Source organism: Notothenia rossii (assembly GCF_949606895.1).
Source record: "Notothenia rossii genome assembly, chromosome: 6".
NCBI lineage: Eukaryota > Metazoa > Chordata > Actinopteri > Perciformes > Nototheniidae > Notothenia > Notothenia rossii.
Genome location: NC_136909.1, coordinates 50,310,135 through 50,328,962, shown reverse-complemented (window position 1 = coordinate 50,328,962; position 18,828 = coordinate 50,310,135). Strand labels below are relative to the sequence as shown.

Here is an 18,828-nt window from a genome sequence, read left to right as displayed (position 1 = left end):
GTTAGACAACTAAAGTTTCAAGCCCTCTCTCGCTCCAAAAAGTGGATTAGTTGTGAATATCAGGCATTCCCAGCAGTGTGCAGTGTTCCTCGGAGGCTGAGAGGTACCGCTGTGGTTAGTTAATTGAAGCTGACAGTCAAACCTTTTCCCCGGCTGCGACAGGCTTGCTAGCTTCACCAAATCAATTTCTCCTCCGCTGTCAGCCATTGTGGGTTGAAAAAACAGCTTCAAAATCTAAACGCAAACTGAAATATGATTGGATAAAAGCTCCTACATTAACAACCATTACTGGACGCAGCACAACCGAGCGCAACACAGAGAAAAGCTATAAAATTAAGAGAATAGACTATTGGACCATTTAAGACATGTTATCCCATAAAGCCCAAATATAGAAAAACATTTGACCTTTCAGATGTTGTTGTAGGGAGCCTCTGGTGCAGAAATTAAAGAGTTTTCAAATTGTTTACGTTTTGGTAAGTTTTTAGAGAAATGTTGTAATATTGCAACGTTGGGCGATAGGTGGGAGCAGAATTTCTGTATTTCTACTCACATTGTCTGAATATATATATTTAACAACTAAGGGTTCATTTGCAGGATTAAATGCTTACTTAGCCCTATATCAGTATAGCATGAATAATAATCACATATCAGTCATATTTTTTAGGAATAGTCAGTTATTAAATATGAATACAACGGTAGTCCCAAAAACGGTTCCTGTCGTCGGAAAAGCACAGAGGGTCACACTTGCTCCATTGCGTGTTTGTGTACCCTTTACTGCAGTGTCTGCAGCGTCCTCTCTTTGTCTTCACTGGAAAATGTGCCATTAGGTCCTTGCGTACATCCAGTGGAGGTTGTGATCTCTTGGATGGGGCTCCTTTTGGTGGACTGCCATCACCTGAGGATTGTCTCTTCTGAGCATTCAACTTTTTTAATTAATTTTTTTATTTAGCCTTTATTTATAGAGGTGTAAAATCTAATTGAGACACAAGGTCTCATTTTCTAGAGAGACCTGTCAGTGGTAACAATACCACACAAAGTTACAGACAGACAGGACACTAAACTACAACACTAAAATACAACATCGTAAAAAAAGTAGTCATTGAAATCCATGTACAATAGTCAGATATAGCAGGTGCAAACACCGACAGATGATTTCTCCAGCTTTTTTAAAATTAGTTTAAAATCCGTGATGGGTATCAAACTGGTCAGCTTAAGTTCCTGCTGAAGTGTGTTCCAGGTCGAGGGGGCAGAGTATGATATGGCTTTTTTCCCAAGCACTGTGCGTACTGAGGGGATGGACAGAGTGATGTAATTTTGAGATCGTAGTCTATCAATGTGCTCCTTGATGTCACTGTCGTTGCTGGGCTCCCGTTGCCTGAAGATGGTCATCCTCTCTTGGGTGTTTTCAGAGGAGTTGCGTTCACCTGATTAGAACATAATCAATTTAGATACATGATACATTAGGATGCAAGTCAAACATATTAGAGTGAAATATTTAAAAGTATTACAAACGGCAAATAGCAGAAATGCATTCTTACCAGGATACCTGAAACTGTCTCCTGGTCAGGATCTCCTGCTTTGGCATCTTTAGAGCTTTGCAGTCCTGCTTGTAGAGGAGCCAGCCGTTGATCACAGCAAGGATGGTAGTTTGCCAGAAGATGTACATGTACCAGCGTCGGGATTTCATGGGAAACTTGTATTTGGCCGGAAACGAGTCAGACAAATCCACACCTCCCATGTATTTGTTGTAAGTAACGTATTTTCCGGACTACAAGTCACCTGAGTATAAGTGGCTCTTGTCAAGAAAATTGTCGTTAAGAGAAAAAAAACATATATAAGTCATTTTGGTGTGTAATAACAGCGTGCCATGTCTGTATTGTGTTTACAGTTTCACCAATTCATTAAACTTCAGTAAAGCTGACATCTGTGCCGGAGTTTCTTTGAAAGTGTTTAACCCTCTGGAGCCAAGGGCGCATAATTTACGTAAATTAATCATATATTTTCGATTATAAGGAGTAGAAATATGATTCAGATATCCGCAGAATCGCTGGAAGGGTAGCTTTCCAGCGGTATCTCCTGTGAGACTGTAACCAGGGCACAGCAGCCAATATGGCCGCTGAAAGCAGCTGCCCGACTGACAAGCTGAATAAACACAATAATCCATACAATGAGCTACGGCACATAATACTGATACACTAATTAGCCTAGCCGCTAATTAGCTTTTCCACTCTGAATTCTCACTGTATTTATACAGTTGCTGTTAAACACTTCCGCCAACTCCGGTGTGGATGAAGCAGCATGTCCTGCTCCGGGCTGTCCTCACACTCACCATCAGAATCAGCTCTGATTAGACCTTTCTGAATCCCGACAGGATGGTGTCGGTCGTCACTGAAGCCCATGCTGTGTCCATCATGGATGTATCATAAGAACTGGATACAGCGTTGAAGGCGGGGCTTCATTCATTCCTATGAGAGTTGCTCATTGGCGCATGATGATAAAATGGCCCAACTTTTGAGAGAGCGAAACGTCTCAGAATACCCGGCATGCCTAAGAAGTACCCGTATGTGCGCTCATAGCGCATGCGCAACTTTAACCAAAATGCTCGTTCACATCAAGCACGTCAATTTGCGTAACCGCAGTAGTGTAGTCTACGTGATACGCTGGTATACGCCGTATACCCACTAGAAAATGCCAGTGATTTCCGTATGCCCTCTTAAAAATGAGCGATGATACATAACAACATCATTTTGTGACTTCGCTTTCACGCTTTCGCCCCCTTCTGTGTTAATACTTTTGGACGTCTGGGGCTTCCGTCGCCTTTGGCCTGTTGCTAAGCAACAGCAACACACTTTGTTCGGCTCTGACAAACCCCACGTTTCTCTAACGTTATCAGAATCCTTCCATCATTCAAGTTTGCGGAGCGCTAAACAGGAAGCAAACATGAAACGAAAACAGACGAAAATATTTTAATGTTTTCCGAAGTTTTCCCCTATTACCACTACAGAAGAAGAGCCAGGTCAGGCGGCTGTCCTAAAGGTGACAGAGAACGAGCCCGGCGCTACCGCAAATTTACCCGGTAAGTGGAATTAGCATGGTTATCATTAACGTAACAGTAGCTGGAATGTAAGAACAGGCATCCTTGGTTAGAGTGGAGGGACAGAAAGTTAGGTAAATGTCAGCACACATGCAAAGGAAAGCTGATCTAAACAACAGAAATTCATAAAGTCAATGACTATGCAAATGAGAGTTAATTCATGGTCATGTTAAAAGTGCATTTAAAACATTTGCACCATTATATTACTATATGTTAGTTATCAGTAGTTGTCAAATAATTAGCTTTTGAAAAAGTGGAACATTTTTCTCCTTTTATCTGCTTTTCATGTATTTGTTAGCCATGATGTAAATATTGTAATCAGTTTATTAAATACTTTTGAGTAAATCTTGGCTCTTTTCTGCAGATATTATTGGTAAAAACTTGTATTATGCTAATTAGTCATGGTTTTGTTTATTTCCAGGTTGTGCTCTTTGCAGCGCTACAAAATCAACAGGTGTCCTCACAGAACAACGAGTGTCTATGTCTGAGGAGTGGGTGCACTTTAAGATCCAGTCCTACGATTCAAGCAGATCAACATCTCTGGCCTCTTTGAGAAACAAGATTAGACGACATGAGACGTCCAGAGCACACAAAATAGCCCAGGAGCTCACGGAGAAGGGTGGACAGGATTTAGTTGGAAATTTGGTGAGAGCTGTGTCAGAGACAGTGTTTGCAGTAGGCCATATTGAGATTTTGATAAAAATGTCGATTAATTGTTCAACCCTAGAAGATAAGTGGGCTTTTTCCATCATTGTTCATTCTTTTATTTTTTTATTGTTAATGTCTCTGGCAGTTAAAAGTCACATAAAAATGCTTATAATACATTGACATGTTGATAACACATAACCAGTCTCAAGACTAGTCTATGCATTACTAAGTGTGATGGTGTTCATGAGGTGTTGCTTCGAGACAGGATGAATACAATTATTACAGTATACCCACTACAAAAAAGTAGACTACACCAGTGCGTACACGTAACAGCACCGCACGTTCATGACAGCATGGTAATGGTTTGTTATTATGATGGATTTGATATTAACGAGGTGGCAGTTAGCAGCTAGCGGCTAGCTAGTAATTATGCTGATGTACACATCAATCGTTATGTGCTTATATTACGCTGTAACAGGATCTAGTGATATCCAAGCAACAGAGCTTCATTTAGCATGAAAGAATGATTGCACTGTGTATATATATATATATACACAGTGCGATAAGCTTCTTAGTGCAATAAGAAGCTACAGGGACGTTAATCTAACGGTTTAATCTAAAGTGCATCCATGGGTAAAGATAAACGCAACTCACATTGGTTTCTCATACAGCATCTCTGTAAACTACGTGTATTGTATTCACTGAATTTCACTCTCTGCCTTTAACGGCTCGTTGTAGCTCCAATAGCTCCAGCGCCCACCCTCCCTGTGAGCACAGTGTTCTCTGATTGGTCGGGACCATGCTGAACACGTAACATGAACGTACCGTGTAGAACGGTCCCGTGGGTTAGATGCGTGTTCATAATGCAGAGGGAAATAACTCTCAGAATAACGATATTAGCACATTTTTACAACTTGAGGAACGAATGTTTTTAATAAGGGCTATACAAGTGTTCATACTGGGTAGTTTATTTCGTTTAAAAAACAATTATCCAACGATTTACAGACCACTCTTTCCCCATGTAAGTCAATGGGAAAAAGTGCTTCCGGGCCTGGCAACCAAACGGAAGTGTAGTACCGCCGTTTGGCCACCACGAATATTTTCATCTGAGTCCGGCGCACTTCCTGGGGGCTTGGTGTCCATCCATCCCACGACATCCTGGAAAGTTACGTGACGCATCCTCCCAGTTGCCATGACTTTTTTCTTCTTCGGTGGTACAGCAGTTTTCAGTTGTCAGGATTGTATATTGTGCCATCTATTGGCTGGAGTTTGAACGCATTCAGACAACATTCAATATATACGTCGGTTCGGAGTATAAGTCGCAGGACCAGCCAGACAGGTGTGGTGGAGCTCGATGTCCACATAATCACTGAATGGGCAGTCATTGGGTTGTTGGTTTTCTTTGTCCACTTGTCCACAGGCATCTTCATCTGCCTCTTCTTCACTCATAGCAGTGTCACTGTCCTCTGATTCCATCTCAAAATCACTTTCTCCCTTTTGGATGGCAGCAATCACGTCCTGCACACTGAATCGAGGACTTCTCTTTGCTGGTGGCATTCTGAAATGGAAAAAGTAATTAATAAATATGTATTAATAATACATATGCTTATTATTGTAATAGATACCTGGAGGAATATATGGGGTGGTGGAATAAGTGTTCATTATGTCTGGCTTAGCCTATTATCATACTAAAAGGAATGCATACACCACCCCCTTCCAGGTGTCCCAATGCAATTAGCATCTGAATCCTATTTACATCGTACATTTGAGTCACATAATACTACCTGGCTTAGCCTACAGGTAAACCAATGCAAAAAGTCACACAATGCTGCCTATTATCATAACAAAAGGAATACCTACACCCACACATGCAGATAAACCAGTTCAACAAGTCACACAATACTGTCTGGCTAATGATAATAGGCTAATTATCATACTAAAAGGTATACATCCAAGTGTCCCAAAACATTTCAGAAAGAACTGTTTATGCCAGAACCAGAGAAGAGTTGAATGTATTTTTGTAACTAATTAACTGATCAAATACAAGTAGAGTTTAAAATATTGCTACAGATATAATTTCACATACTGCTATCAGAAATAATGTATTCATTTATTAATTCAAAAAAATCTTAACAGAGGACACATTTAGAACTTAGTTATAGTGAATTATCAAATACATTATGTTTATATTAGTGTTTTATTTCCATATGTGAACACAAGGCTGTAACTTTGGTTTGAGAAGTGGGGGACACACAACACAGGGGGTCCTCCGCAATGAAAAATGTTCTCGATTTAATTCAATTTCCTGCCTTTCTACATATATTAGGGACTATGGTGTTAAAAAAATCCAAGAAAGATGTGTAGTGTATATAATGAGTGTGCAAATGTATCTAGTATCCTATCCATGTGAACCTGTTGTATTTGTGTGCGGACCTCACATCCTCTAGGGGTGTCCGGGGGCATGCACCCCGGGAAGATTTTTTTCTTTACATTTAAGTTAAATGCATCAACTTTTTTTATTTTTTTTTATTTGATGAATGTATTCCACAATAACTAAATATGTACATGTTCTAGGCATTGTAATAGTCACACATTATCTTTTGTTGAAGAATTTTACTTACTTGAATCTGAGAAACCAGTCCAATAAAACAAAGAGATGTTGCTCGTTTGAAGATTCGGAAGTTGTGTGAGAGTGTATGGCCAGAGGGCGAGACCTTGTTGGGGCAGAATCTCTGCTCCGCGCCGTTCCTATATGAGCGGGTTCTCAAAAGAAGGAAAAATTCAAAGCAGCCAGGATAAGGGTTAAACAATAATCTGCTTTAATGGTAAAACATACAAATACATCACCGAATCACGAAGCACTCTGCAGAGTAGTCCGGGCTCAGGTTCTACCACCGTGTGAGACATGTCTCAGGAACGGCCAGTCAGAAACAAGAGCCCCGATCTTCAAAATGATCACAACATTTATACACAGAGTTCACTTCTGATCGAGCTAGACAGTGAGTTGGCAGTGTTCCATTGGTCGGTTTCCCTTCTGTGCGGGATCCCAGGTAGTAAGTCAGTTTGTTGATTCCATCGTTTGCTTCACAGTGTGTGTGTGTGTGTGTGTGTGTGTGTGTGTGTGTGTGTGTGTGTGTGTGTGTGTGTGTGTGTGTGTGTGTGTGTGTGTGTGTGTGTGTGTGTGTGTGTGTGTGTGTGTGTGTGTGTGTGTGTGTGTGTGTGTGTGTGTGTGTGTGTGTGTGTTTCTGTCCCTCTGCCCTCAGGCAGATCCCCCAATCAATGATTTGGAGTCATGACAGAGGACTCTTTGACAGGACACATACTCATTCCCCCTAAACATTTTCAACACACACATCCTATCATGTATCTTTAACAGAAGTTAATTGTTCTTATCGCTTAATGGCTTCCCTGAACTTCCCTTCACCCCAAAGTCAGCTTACTAGGAATTAATATATTTTATTGATAAGCTCAGAAGGACCTTTATCTCATTTACTGCTGGGTGACCCAAGTCTCAAGGCCTCTTTTGGGGTCTGTAGGAGATAAATCATTAATTCTACAAGGCTTCAACTGTCTTGTATCTGAGGCACATCTCCCTTTGGGCTAATCAATACGGGTTTTAGCAATTAGCAGAGGAAGCTAGAGACTCAGGGCCCCTTCCTTGCTGGGAACTGCAAAGCAGATGTCAAAGGTCATAAAACCACCCTTTTGACTACACATGAAAAGTGGAAGAAAAGACTATTGCTTTAATTTATTATTACTAAGTAGTGGGACATTGTTTCAGGAATATATGAAAAGCCTGTCTATTATTTAAACAGTAAAAATGTACTTTCAAATTTAACACCCATGAATATATAAGGTGACATTAAAATGAATATACCAGATTGAACTTTCCTGCCATAACAAGTTACTTTAATACTTCAAATAATTCAAATAATCCTTCAACCTATAAACACATTTAATACTCAATAACATTGTGAGGCTGAACAAAAGGACATTTTGACTGTGTAAATGTAGTATTTAAAAAAACAAACATTTACTGACTTTTTTAGGATTACTTAAAGTAATGTTGTAAAATAACAACAGGGGGGCTTACAGTGTTAATGTAAAAACTATATTAAAAGGTGAGTCATTGATCCTGATAGTGTTTAGGCCAGAGAAGGCCTAGCTAGAACTGCCGGCCAACCACTGTTCAAAAGATGGACCTTTATTGATCCCACGACAGGGTGTTTTCCACACACGCATTTTTACAGGTACAGGTACTTACAAAAACACAGCTACATGTGGACACATGCACATGACTATCCAGAGTGGAGAGGCAGCCAGTCAGGGAGCAGTTGGTGGTTTGGTGCCTGGCTCAAGGTCACTTCAGTACTTTTTTGGTCTGATCAGGACATGAACCAGCGACCCTTCGATCCAAAGTCCATGCCCCTACACACTGAACCACTGTAGCCCAAAGCCTAGTTTCCATCTGCACATACAAGCAAATTAATTAATTCATTTTGTTTACAAACCAATACATTCCTTGGAATGTTTTCACCAAGAATATTCCCGTCATTTTTCAACACATCTGAATAAATGTTCACTCAATGTTCTCAAAGTCTATTTATTGGCTTTTTCCATATCTTTAACTTAATTCATGATTGCATTCATTAAGATGGAGTTGCTAGCACTGATACCACTATGTGAACCCTCATTAGTCCTGATTGGTCACAGCTAAAAGGGAAAATGTGTATAGAGTGGCGAAGTCATGCCCATCTACTTCCGGCGCACGGGACCTTATTTCGGAAAAATTATGCATTGAAGTCAATGGAGAGAGAAAACGTATCTTTCTATCCTGTTTCAATTGTGCCATGAATTACACATATGATGTTTGTCAATCTTAAAAAATAATTTCCATGTCAAAAAAGTCAGTTTGTCGTAAAACTGTTGAAATATAAGACTATGAAAAATACGCAACTAGAAAGACTACAAATCCCAGAGTCACGTAAGTGATGTCATAACTGTTTTCCTCCACTAAGATATATAATCTATCTATATAGCGCTGGCTAAGATAAGATAACTTTAACAAGATGCCTGTGTGCTTAGTAACAGGTTGTGGGTTGAAGGATTATTTGAATTATTTGAAGGATTAAAGTAACGTGGTATGACAGGAAAGTTCAATCTGGTATATTCCTTTTAATGTCACCTTATATATATTCATGTGTGTTGAATTAGAAGGGACAAAGTATCTTTTCCCTCCCCCAATATATTGAGGTGAATTCCTTGTGTTTAGAGAGAGAGGTGAGAAGGGGACACCATATTTGGGAATAGTGCCAGATGCTGGAATGTTTCCCTCGTAAAAGAAGGGTGTGTTTACACAGGCTTGAAGCAGATGTGTGTGTGTGTTTTCATTGCAGTAAATAGATCTGCTACATGATTACTGGTCAACTATACCTCTGTTCTTATTCTTTCATGTGTGGGTACTAAATGGCTACAAACATTGTGGAGAAATTAGCTTAAACATCTTTTATTACTCTATATGAAATGGAAGCAGTTTTTATGACAGGGACGAGAGAGGTGGGGGAGGTAGCGCATTCCGAGGAGTTTCAGCATGTCAATTGTCAGGGGAATCGACTTGTTTTCAATAGAGGTGTGTGGTTAGTTACTTTGTGTTAATAATAGCAGTATGTGTAAAGGAAGCTGGAAATATACAATGTGAAACCTTTTATTTGAAGTAAAGATGTGAACAATAGCTCAAACAAATGGAGGGGCTATAGGACAAATGAGTGTGTTCTCCATAGGTAAGCCTGTGTGAAGTTTGACTATTTGAAAAGCATCTCTAATACTGCTTAAGAGCATAGGTAATGTGTTCCTCGTTGTTATTGATATGAAAGTAATTAACATGTATTACGTATATTTAGCCAACTATAACAACTATATCTTAAAACATACTTTTAACTTGTGTGTGGCAGTCAGGAGGCGGGAAGATGGACTCAGGGACCAAGGGCCATAAAGGGGATGTGTGTGTGCTGGCTGCAAGATGTGAAATAAGATAAGGAAACTTGTTGTTTAGAACAGGTTCGTACCAGACACCAAAAGGTGTCTGGTCTTCGTCAAACTGAATGAGACTTTTTGTTTCCGGGTTTCTTCTGCTGTGTCGCACTGATTGGGTGCGACAGGCCATGTGTTGGTCTCTGCCAATAAGATGACCTCTGGGGGAAAGCACGTACACACCTCCTCCTGTGTTTTAGTATGAAAGCCTGTGTTTTCCTTTGGTTCGCGCTCTTGTTTTTCACCGGCCGTTCCTGAGACCTGTCTCACACGGTGGTAGAAACCTGAGCCCGGAGTACTCTGCAGAGTGCTTCGTGATTTCTTTGTATTTGTATCGTTACTGTATATCATTAAAGCAGGATTATTGTTTAACTTGTATTCTGGTGTTTCTTAATCCCTCCCTTTTCCCGAATTCACCTAGCTTGTCAAACGACACGCGGAGACGAGGTTGGTTTGCAACATCCTCTAAATCTCCAACAAATGGTGAACCCGACGTTTCTGAGTGGGGTGTTTTCGGGGAAGAGACCACCAGCGGCAAGCGGACGGAATAGTCCAGGGCTAAACATCTCGGCCTCTTCTGACAACTACAAACAGAGCTCTGTACAATAGGCTACCAGGTGAGCAGACACGATTTAATTCGAAACCTGTGATTTGACCATATTCCAAATTTTAGGGTTGTCAGACGAAGTTTACAGTGTTTTTTATAGTAACAATGCAAATGCGTGTTTTAGTTGTTAAAACCGGATATCGAGTTTCGGCAGGCCAGAAGGGTATTAAAGTCCCTGGCTTGGAAGTGGAGGTAAGAGTCCCCACAGTTAAAATCGGATATCAAGTTCCGACAGGCCAGAAGGGTATTAAAGTCCCTGGCTTGGAAGTGGCGGTATTGAGTCCCCACAGTTAGACTGTCTAAGAGTAGTCAGTTGGTTGTATTAAGTCTCCATATAAGACTGACCCAAAATAACGAATCCACAGCTCGACGGGGCTGGAGATGAGTTATTTGTTATAAGTGATCCAAAGGAGAGTAACGCAAACTTCAGAAAGTCATTCTGAAGTGACCGGGCCTCACTATATCCTTTGGTGTGTTGTGAATATTTACTGGTAACAAGGACAGTAAGTCAGATCAATAGATATGAAGTCTGTGAATATTTACTGGTAACAGAAACAGCCTAAGTCAGATGAATAGATACGAAGTCATAATGAAGGGAAAATTTTAACGAGAGGAGCGTGAGTTGAGAGCTTACGAGGACAGTGGGTTCAAGCAGAAAAATTGAATAAAAGGATAGCAGAAGTGTTAATTGTTGAAAGAAGCCCCCCTTTTCCAAAGGAGAGGCTGAGAGCTACAGCAGGGGAGAGAGAAGGGGGTGTCAGTATTTGTCTGTGAGAGTTCCCCCCACCCTTTTTCCTCCCGAGAGCAGCAGCAGCAGCCCGGAGTGTGTCTGCTTGCTTTTTTCTCTAGTGATCTGAAGTTGGAGTGAAATTCATAGAAAATTAACAGATCAAGGTGTGATTTGAAGTGGTAGATATATTGAAATAAATAAGAAACAATGGTTTGCTGCTATTTAAATATAGTCTTTGAGAACTGATTGATACCGTTGCATTGCGTTGTGAATTTCATGGTATTTGTCATTAACTAAGGATTGTACTTAATTATATTCCAAGGGGAAAATTATATTAAATACAGGAACATTGAGAGTAGATTAAGTTGTTTTGTTCTTCATGCTTTTCACCAGAAGTCATTTGAATTGTTATTATTTTTAAGTCGTGTTGTTTTGTGTTATATTTCTAGACTATAATGTACCCACATGCATGTGGTTTCTTTGTCCCAGTTCATTTTAAAGTCAGCCGCCTCATGGCTAAATCTATTTGACCCCATGAGGTCAAGAGTCATTCTGTTAGACCACCATCTTGTGAAAGACAAATCATTGTTCTTTTGTCACATTTTGAATTAGAAAAGAGTTCATTTTGCTAGATCAATTTATCTATAAATGTTGTAGTGGGAGTTTTGTGTTTGCTAACATTTTTAGGAACGACAACACCAGGAGATGAGTAAACTCAAGAATCCGTGGAGTGTAAATACATTGAGAAAAACACATTTTTATACTCTAACTTTTTGCACATCATAGACAAGGTATTTAGACAGTATAAATAAATATTCACCAAAAGTAATAAGTAAAATGGAAAGTAGACATGGGCCTACACTTGAGTCAAATTATATTACTGTGATCTGATCAGTGTGCTCTGCAGGTTTACTATTGTTCTAAGTAACAGTGGGATTTAAAATATTGGAGAAAGTATGGAGATGTTCTTTCGTAGTGTGTGAAATATGTAATGCTTGAAACAGGTATTTCAATTTATGGAAGAAAATGGTTTCCTGAAAGAGTCAGGTTGGGTAGATATGTAACAATGGATGAAACAATTTATAGAGGGAGTTTTTGTAATATCATTAGTAGACATTAATGGTGTTGTTTAGATGGCGTTTAGCAACTAAGACAGATAGTATGATTAGAAAGAGACAGAGTGGAAAGGGTTGGATTGATTCAATCTCAGTGTGCTAGATTTCTTATGGATAATGCGTCCCGGGACCTGGACTCCCCCTCTGAGTTAGAAAGGCTACGACCCCGTCCCTCCAAACTAGACAAAAGACCCAACCCAAAAGGAGGCTCCTCCTTCTCCATCAAACAGACAGAGAACCGGAGCTGAACCGTCTCCACCTGAGGCATCCAGAACCAAACCGCTTGCTGACATACAGAAATACTCTCATCAGTCCCTCAGACAGGGCATGAAGCTGAGCCACGAGATTTGGCACAGGAGCAGAGTGGGGGACATGAGAGCAGAATCCGCCCTCCATGAAGCAGCAGAGAGACTGTAAAGGGGAGATGAAATGCAAAGCAGTGCAAAGAACAGTGGCATGATGTGGGCTGCAGATGTGACTGGGCCAAAGGCTGCCTAAAAGAGTTACAGCGGATGGATTCAAGAGCTGATGGACTGAAGAGAAGACAGAATCAGAGGAGTTGGCATAGTCGATTAGAAGTGAGGAGGTCGGGGTCACGGCTTGAGACAACCAGGGGAGGAGAAAAGGAGAACGGGAATGAGTGAGTTTACACATAAACACACTTATTCACAAAACGCACATAGAAGACACCACATTTAAAGAACTTGAATTGACTTGATAAATAAGTAAAGATAAAAAGAGGTATTAACCATGAATTAATCGATTGGTAAATTCAAAATAGTAGTAAAGAGGAAACTATTAATGTAAAATGAGAAAATCATCCTAAAAACACACTGAGGGTTAAAGGGGGAGACATGAGGGAAATATGCACTACACTTTAAGCAGGGGGTGTTTTGGAGTAGCACAGTGTAGAACCATATTCTTCAATCTTTCCATCATATTAATAAATTATTCTTCAAGAGATTTTTATTCATGTGTGAATAAAGCAGTGATTTCATTTGTTACAATATTGATTTCACCATTGTGGCATAGTTATTACCATAGGAGGGCTTTAGGATGGAAACTGTTTTTAATCCTTGATAGAGTAAAGGGTGATGGTTGCATATTCGGACACCCAAGGTTCCACACACTGCTAAAGAGTTTAACATTGTTTTTAAGTAGACCGGAATTGAAGATAAATGAGTATAATGAGCTATGAAATGCAGAGCTACACAGATCCTAGTAATGTTTTGACTTAAGATAATAGTTATGTACACAAGTTTCTGAATTAGATTTCTTAGACATTTTAATACTACTTAGTTGTAAATAAATTGCAGTAGTAGTAGTACTATTATGAAGTGAGTTTTGTACCAAGTTGCAGGAAATGTGGGAAGCAGCCGTCCCGATGACAAGTTAGAGATATCTGACTTAAAGTGGTAATCGTGAATTGATAAATGATGGCGCTCCATATATGACTGATTTTTGTAGACAGAGGATACTGGCCTTTGCTGAAATATCAAAGTCTCTGCAGAGCACGACACATGGCCAATGAAACTGAGACCAAATGACCTTTGACCCTGACTGACAGTGTGACTTGAGAAAAGCACTATCAATGACTGACTCTGGGGCTGACCAAACTTGACTTTACAACCTGACAGTGTGAGTGTGAATGAATTTCTGCATGTGATCAGTGTAACTGCATGATTCTAAAACAATAACTAACCGAGCATGTCTTTGGAATAATACATTATTTTGGAGCTCCATGGGAAACACAGGTTTCCTACAATTCCACGCATTTGGAAAAATGCACATGTGACCCGTTTCTAATTCCCACAGGAGTTGGCGGTTTGCAAATGTAAAACTCAAACTAAAATCTAAAGATTCTGTTTCTTTTAGGACTGCCAGCTGGAAATGAACACTTATTTTCCCTGGAGTGTTTACTGTGAAAAGTGATGGATATACTTTTGTGAATGATGTTTGGTATTTTCTTATAACCACTGGTTACCTGAAGGTTTTCTTCCCATACAGGATTTTATTACACATGTTTACATGTGTAAAAAGGGGGAGTGTGGGATATTTTCATTTAGGGACTGGAAGAAACCTGCCGCCCCAACTCAGATGTTCAATCTGACCATTGATTGACAGTTTTAGATTTAACCTGCTCCCTATCTGGGGATAAGATAATGTTTGATTAATGTTGACATGTTTCTAATATTGATTGAGTTATAACAGGTAACACAGATGCAGAATCAGTGGCCAAGGGGCTACTGAGAGAGGTAATTCCAGAATGAGAATGAGAAGGTGAACTGTGATAATGAAAACAATTTGGTAATATTTCAACAGGTATTAAAGTAACTGAGGTTTGAAGGGTAGAAAGAACATATTACAGCTAAGTTAAAACATAGTAATGTAATGAGATAGAATTTAATTTAGACAACATCTTGTAACTAGCCTGGTAAAGAAGTAAAAGCCATAGACTGTTTAGATCATTATGGGGATGTACATTTAATTTAAAGTCATAATAGAAAGACATTTGATGACAGTATGTTGGATTTCTGTATTCATTTTTCAGCTTGATAATATCCAAGCAGGGACAGGTAGAAGCAGTCTCGCCTGGAAATTATTCACTTTGTCAGTATCATGATTTTAGTTGTTTTTAATCCATAACATTAGTGTGTTCCATTACCAGAGACGTTAGCAGTTCATATTATATTTAGATTTTAAATGGGATCTCAAAGATTTCATTTATAATAACACAGATGCTTGTCAGGAATTCAGAGCTATTGAGATATGTTATTTAGTTCACCTGAAGATGTTGGGGTTTATTTTGTTGACACAGGCCAAGTATTAGAATTCTGAAGTGGCCTACCAGCGGTGGGTCAAACACCTGAGGGCCCAGAAGCACTGAGCGCAGACTTGAGGGGTGGGTATCAGATTTCTCCACACAGGTTGCTGACGCCAAAAGGGGGACCCGAGGAGCAGGAGGCCGACACAGCGGAGTTCGTCAGGCCTACGTGACTCAACCCCAGGTTCTCCGGCCTCTACAGAGTGACCCAGAGGACATCTCATGCCGTCCGCCGAGGAGCAAAGGGGGACATCTGGTACTACTGGAGCCAGTGTGCGGCGAGGAACACTCCGGCTAGGACCTTGGAGGACATCAGGATGGACCTGGCTATCGTCAACGCGGACATCCCTACAGCAGACGACTTGGAAGGAGGCGTCAGCGGGCTGGGGGACTTCTCGAGGCAGCAGAGGAGTCTACTTCTCTCTGATCAGATTCATCAGTTCCACCTTTGAAGGAAAGGCCGCATCTCCCCCTCCCTATCAGCTGCCCTTGTTTGCGTATTCCGCTGAGGGGGGGGGGGGGGGGGGCCCTGATGATTCAACAACACGCAAGGATGCTGCTGTCTGGCACTCAGGCTCTCACTCTGATAGTTTCTTCACTGTCATTGGAGGTTGTTTTCTGTTCTCAAGGGTTTAATGAAGGGGGACAGACACAGTATCAAAGAAGGACAGTAGTTTTGTTTCAAATGTCTTATGTGTGTTGGTCTCGTTAATGCGAGACCAAAAAGGGGGAATTGAAGGATTATTTGAATTATTTGAAGGATTAAAGTAACGTGGTATGACAGGAAAGTTCAATCTGGTATATTCCTTTTAATGTCACCTTATATATATTCATGTGTGTTGAATTAGAAGGGACAAAGTATCTTTTCCCTCCCCCAATATATTGAGGTGAATTCCTTGTGTTTAGAGAGAGAGGTGAGAAGGGGACACCATATTTGGGAATAGTGCCAGACGCTGGAATGTTTCCCTCGTAAAAGAAGGGTGTGTTTACACAGGCTTGAAGCAGATGTGTGTGTGTGTTTTCATTGCAGTAAATAGATCTGCTACATGATTACTGGTCAACTATACCTCTGTTCTTATTCTTTCATGTGTGGGTACTAAATGGCTACAAACATTGTGGAGAAATTAGCTTAAACATCTTTTATTACTCTATATGAAATGGAAGCAGTTTTTATGACAGGGACGAGAGAGGTGGGGGAGGTAGCGCATTCCGAGGAGTTTCAGCATGTCAATTGTCAGGGGAATCGACTTGTTTTCAATAGAGGTGTGTGGTTAGTTACTTTGTGTTAATAATAGCAGTATGTGTAAAGGAAGCTGGAAATATACAATGTGAAACCTTTTATTTGAAGTAAAGATGTGAACAATAGCTCAAACAAATGGAGGGGCTATAGGACAAATGAGTGTGTTCTCCATAGGTAAGCCTGTGTGAAGTTTGACTATTTGAAAAGCATCTCTAATACTGCTTAAGAGCATAGGTAATGTGTTCCTCGTTGTTATTGATATGAAAGTAATTAACATGTATTACGTATATTTAGCCAACTATAACAACTATATCTTAAAACATACTTTTAACTTGTGTGTGGCAGTCAGGAGGCGGGAAGATGGACTCAGGGACCAAGGGCCATAAAGGGGATGTGTGTGTGCTGGCTGCAAGATGTGAAATAAGATAAGGAAACTTGTTGTTTAGAGCAGGTTCGTACCAGACACCAAAAGGTGTCTGGTCTTCGTCAAACTGAATGAGACTTTTTGTTTCCGGGTTTCTTCTGCTGTGTCGCACTGATTGGGTGCGACAGGCCATGTGTTGGTCTCTGCCAATAAGATGACCTCTGGGGGAAAGCACGTACACACCTCCTCCTGTGTTTTAGTATGAAAGCCTGTGTTTTCCTTTGGTTCGCGCTCTTGTTTTTCACCGGCCGTTCCTGAGACCTGTCTCACACGGTGGTAGAAACCTGAGCCCGGAGTACTCTGCAGAGTGCTTCGTGATTTCTTTGTATTTGTATCGTTACTGTATATCATTAAAGCAGGATTATTGTTTAACTTGTATTCTGGTGTTTCTTAATCCCTCCCTTTTCCCGAATTCACCTAGCTTGTCAAACGACACGCGGAGACGAGGTTGGTTTGCAACATCCTCTAAATCTCCAACAGGGTCTTGCTCGTTCTTTCGCTTCCTGTCTGATGAAAGGAACAGGAGTGGCTGGATCAAGTTAGCTACCTAGCTAGTAGCTAGCACGTTAGTTAGCATTACAACCGTGTCATTTTTATCAGCCTTAACATGAAGTAACATTAAGTAACCCATGTTAAACAGTAAGAGTAGTAGTCATATTTCTTGAACCCTGTGAAGAGTACTGTCACACCGGTGTGATCATTCTATAATACACAATCTAAGCCCGGGGGAAAATGCTAACGCTACATTAGCATCGGCGATCTTTTCTACTTCACGCTATCTGCACAAATGGTTGACATTAAACATTAAAAAGACCAGGCAGTTCAGAGAGAATCAAAGGAAGGCAGGCAGGCATGCAGCTTTGCATGACATTCTTCTGGACGTGTTTTATTGTGGTGAGGGTAATCAATCGTTTTGTTGACAAGACAGTAGTGACGGCCATCTAGGTGACGTGTGTTGTTCTGCTAGACCGGAAATGTAGTTCATTCAGCGTTTCACACAAACAAATGTGTTACTTCACAGTTTTACGACACATTTTTTTTTTTTTGACTTGCAAAATTATCTTTTAAATTGACAAACATCATATGTGTAATTCGTGGCACAATTCAAACGGGATCGAAAGATAATCTTTCTCTCTCCATTGACTTCAATACATAATTTTTCAGAAATAAGGTCCCATGGAGGTCCACCGGAAGGGGAGGGACTTCGCCACTCTATTAAGTTTTTGTTCTTGTGTGTCTTTATGTTTTCAGCTGAGTGAAAACTACACATGGGGCCGAGTCAAAGACCTGGTCAGGAAAACGAAGCTGAGGAACCAGAGCAGGCTGGCCCTGATCCCCAGCAGGCTGAAGATGTCCTGCCCACAGCTCTACATGTGAGGGCACACTGCACTACACACAAGGCCGGATTTGTACCTCCAGGGGCCCCCCGGGCACTGAGAGCTCAGGGCCCCTCAACCCACGTACCAACACTCCTACCCAACATGACCAATATTTTACATTTTCATTCAATCTGGCATGTCAATCGCACACCTATTTGTCAAAAGCAGGGACGCAGCTACATAGTTCAACGTAGTAGGTCTAGCCTTTTGCCCTTTCAGTCAAAAATTACAAGACAAAGATACAATGGATAAGATCTCAAGACAGTGTATGGCTCAAGAAGACTTAGGTAATATCACTCAAAACCAGAGAGCAGCACCCCACTTAATGCCAAAATATGACTGGCTGGCTGTACAAGTACACGAGGAGTTCTATTTAGACCAGGGGTTACCAACCTTTTTTAGGATGAGAGCTACTTAAAAAAAATAACACAAGTCGGGGGCTACTTTTACTCCTCTTTTTTTTGTTTTTTGCAGTGTATATATTTAGCACATTTTAACATTATTATATGCTTACCTTTAACCTCTGTGTGCTGTTTGGGTCTGTGGGACCCGTTTTCAGTGTTTACTAAAATAACATGTATGCAATTTAATTATTTTAACCTGCTTTATTTGGGGGTGGACCTCACAACCTCCAGGGGAATTGTCTTTTAAATGTTGAAGTGAAATGCATAAATCTGGAGCACTTTGAGCACAAAATGAATTGATGGATACAGCTCTCAACACTCATATGAAAGGGA

At 40.5% G+C, this 18,828-nt stretch overlaps 1 protein-coding gene across 8 annotated transcripts in view; it reads left to right on the top strand.

The window, feature by feature from the left end:
- The window catches only part of LOC307043619 (uncharacterized protein), an 84,434-nt gene extending 65,928 nt beyond the window's left edge, over nucleotides 1-18,506 (top strand). For 2 of the 8 annotated variants that reach the window (XM_079688178.1, XM_079688179.1), the window contains one exon: nucleotides 17,964-18,506. In XM_079688178.1, coding sequence (XP_079544304.1) covers nucleotides 17,964-18,089 — 126 coding nt within the window. In that variant the 3' untranslated portion in view covers nucleotides 18,090-18,506. Of the gene's footprint in view, nucleotides 1-1,567; nucleotides 17,085-17,963 lie in introns of those variants that run through there. The other 6 variants (XR_013809417.1, XM_079688182.1, XM_079688177.1 and 3 more) reach the window with 6 other exon arrangements.
- The last annotated feature ends 322 nt before the right edge of the window (nucleotides 18,507-18,828 follow it).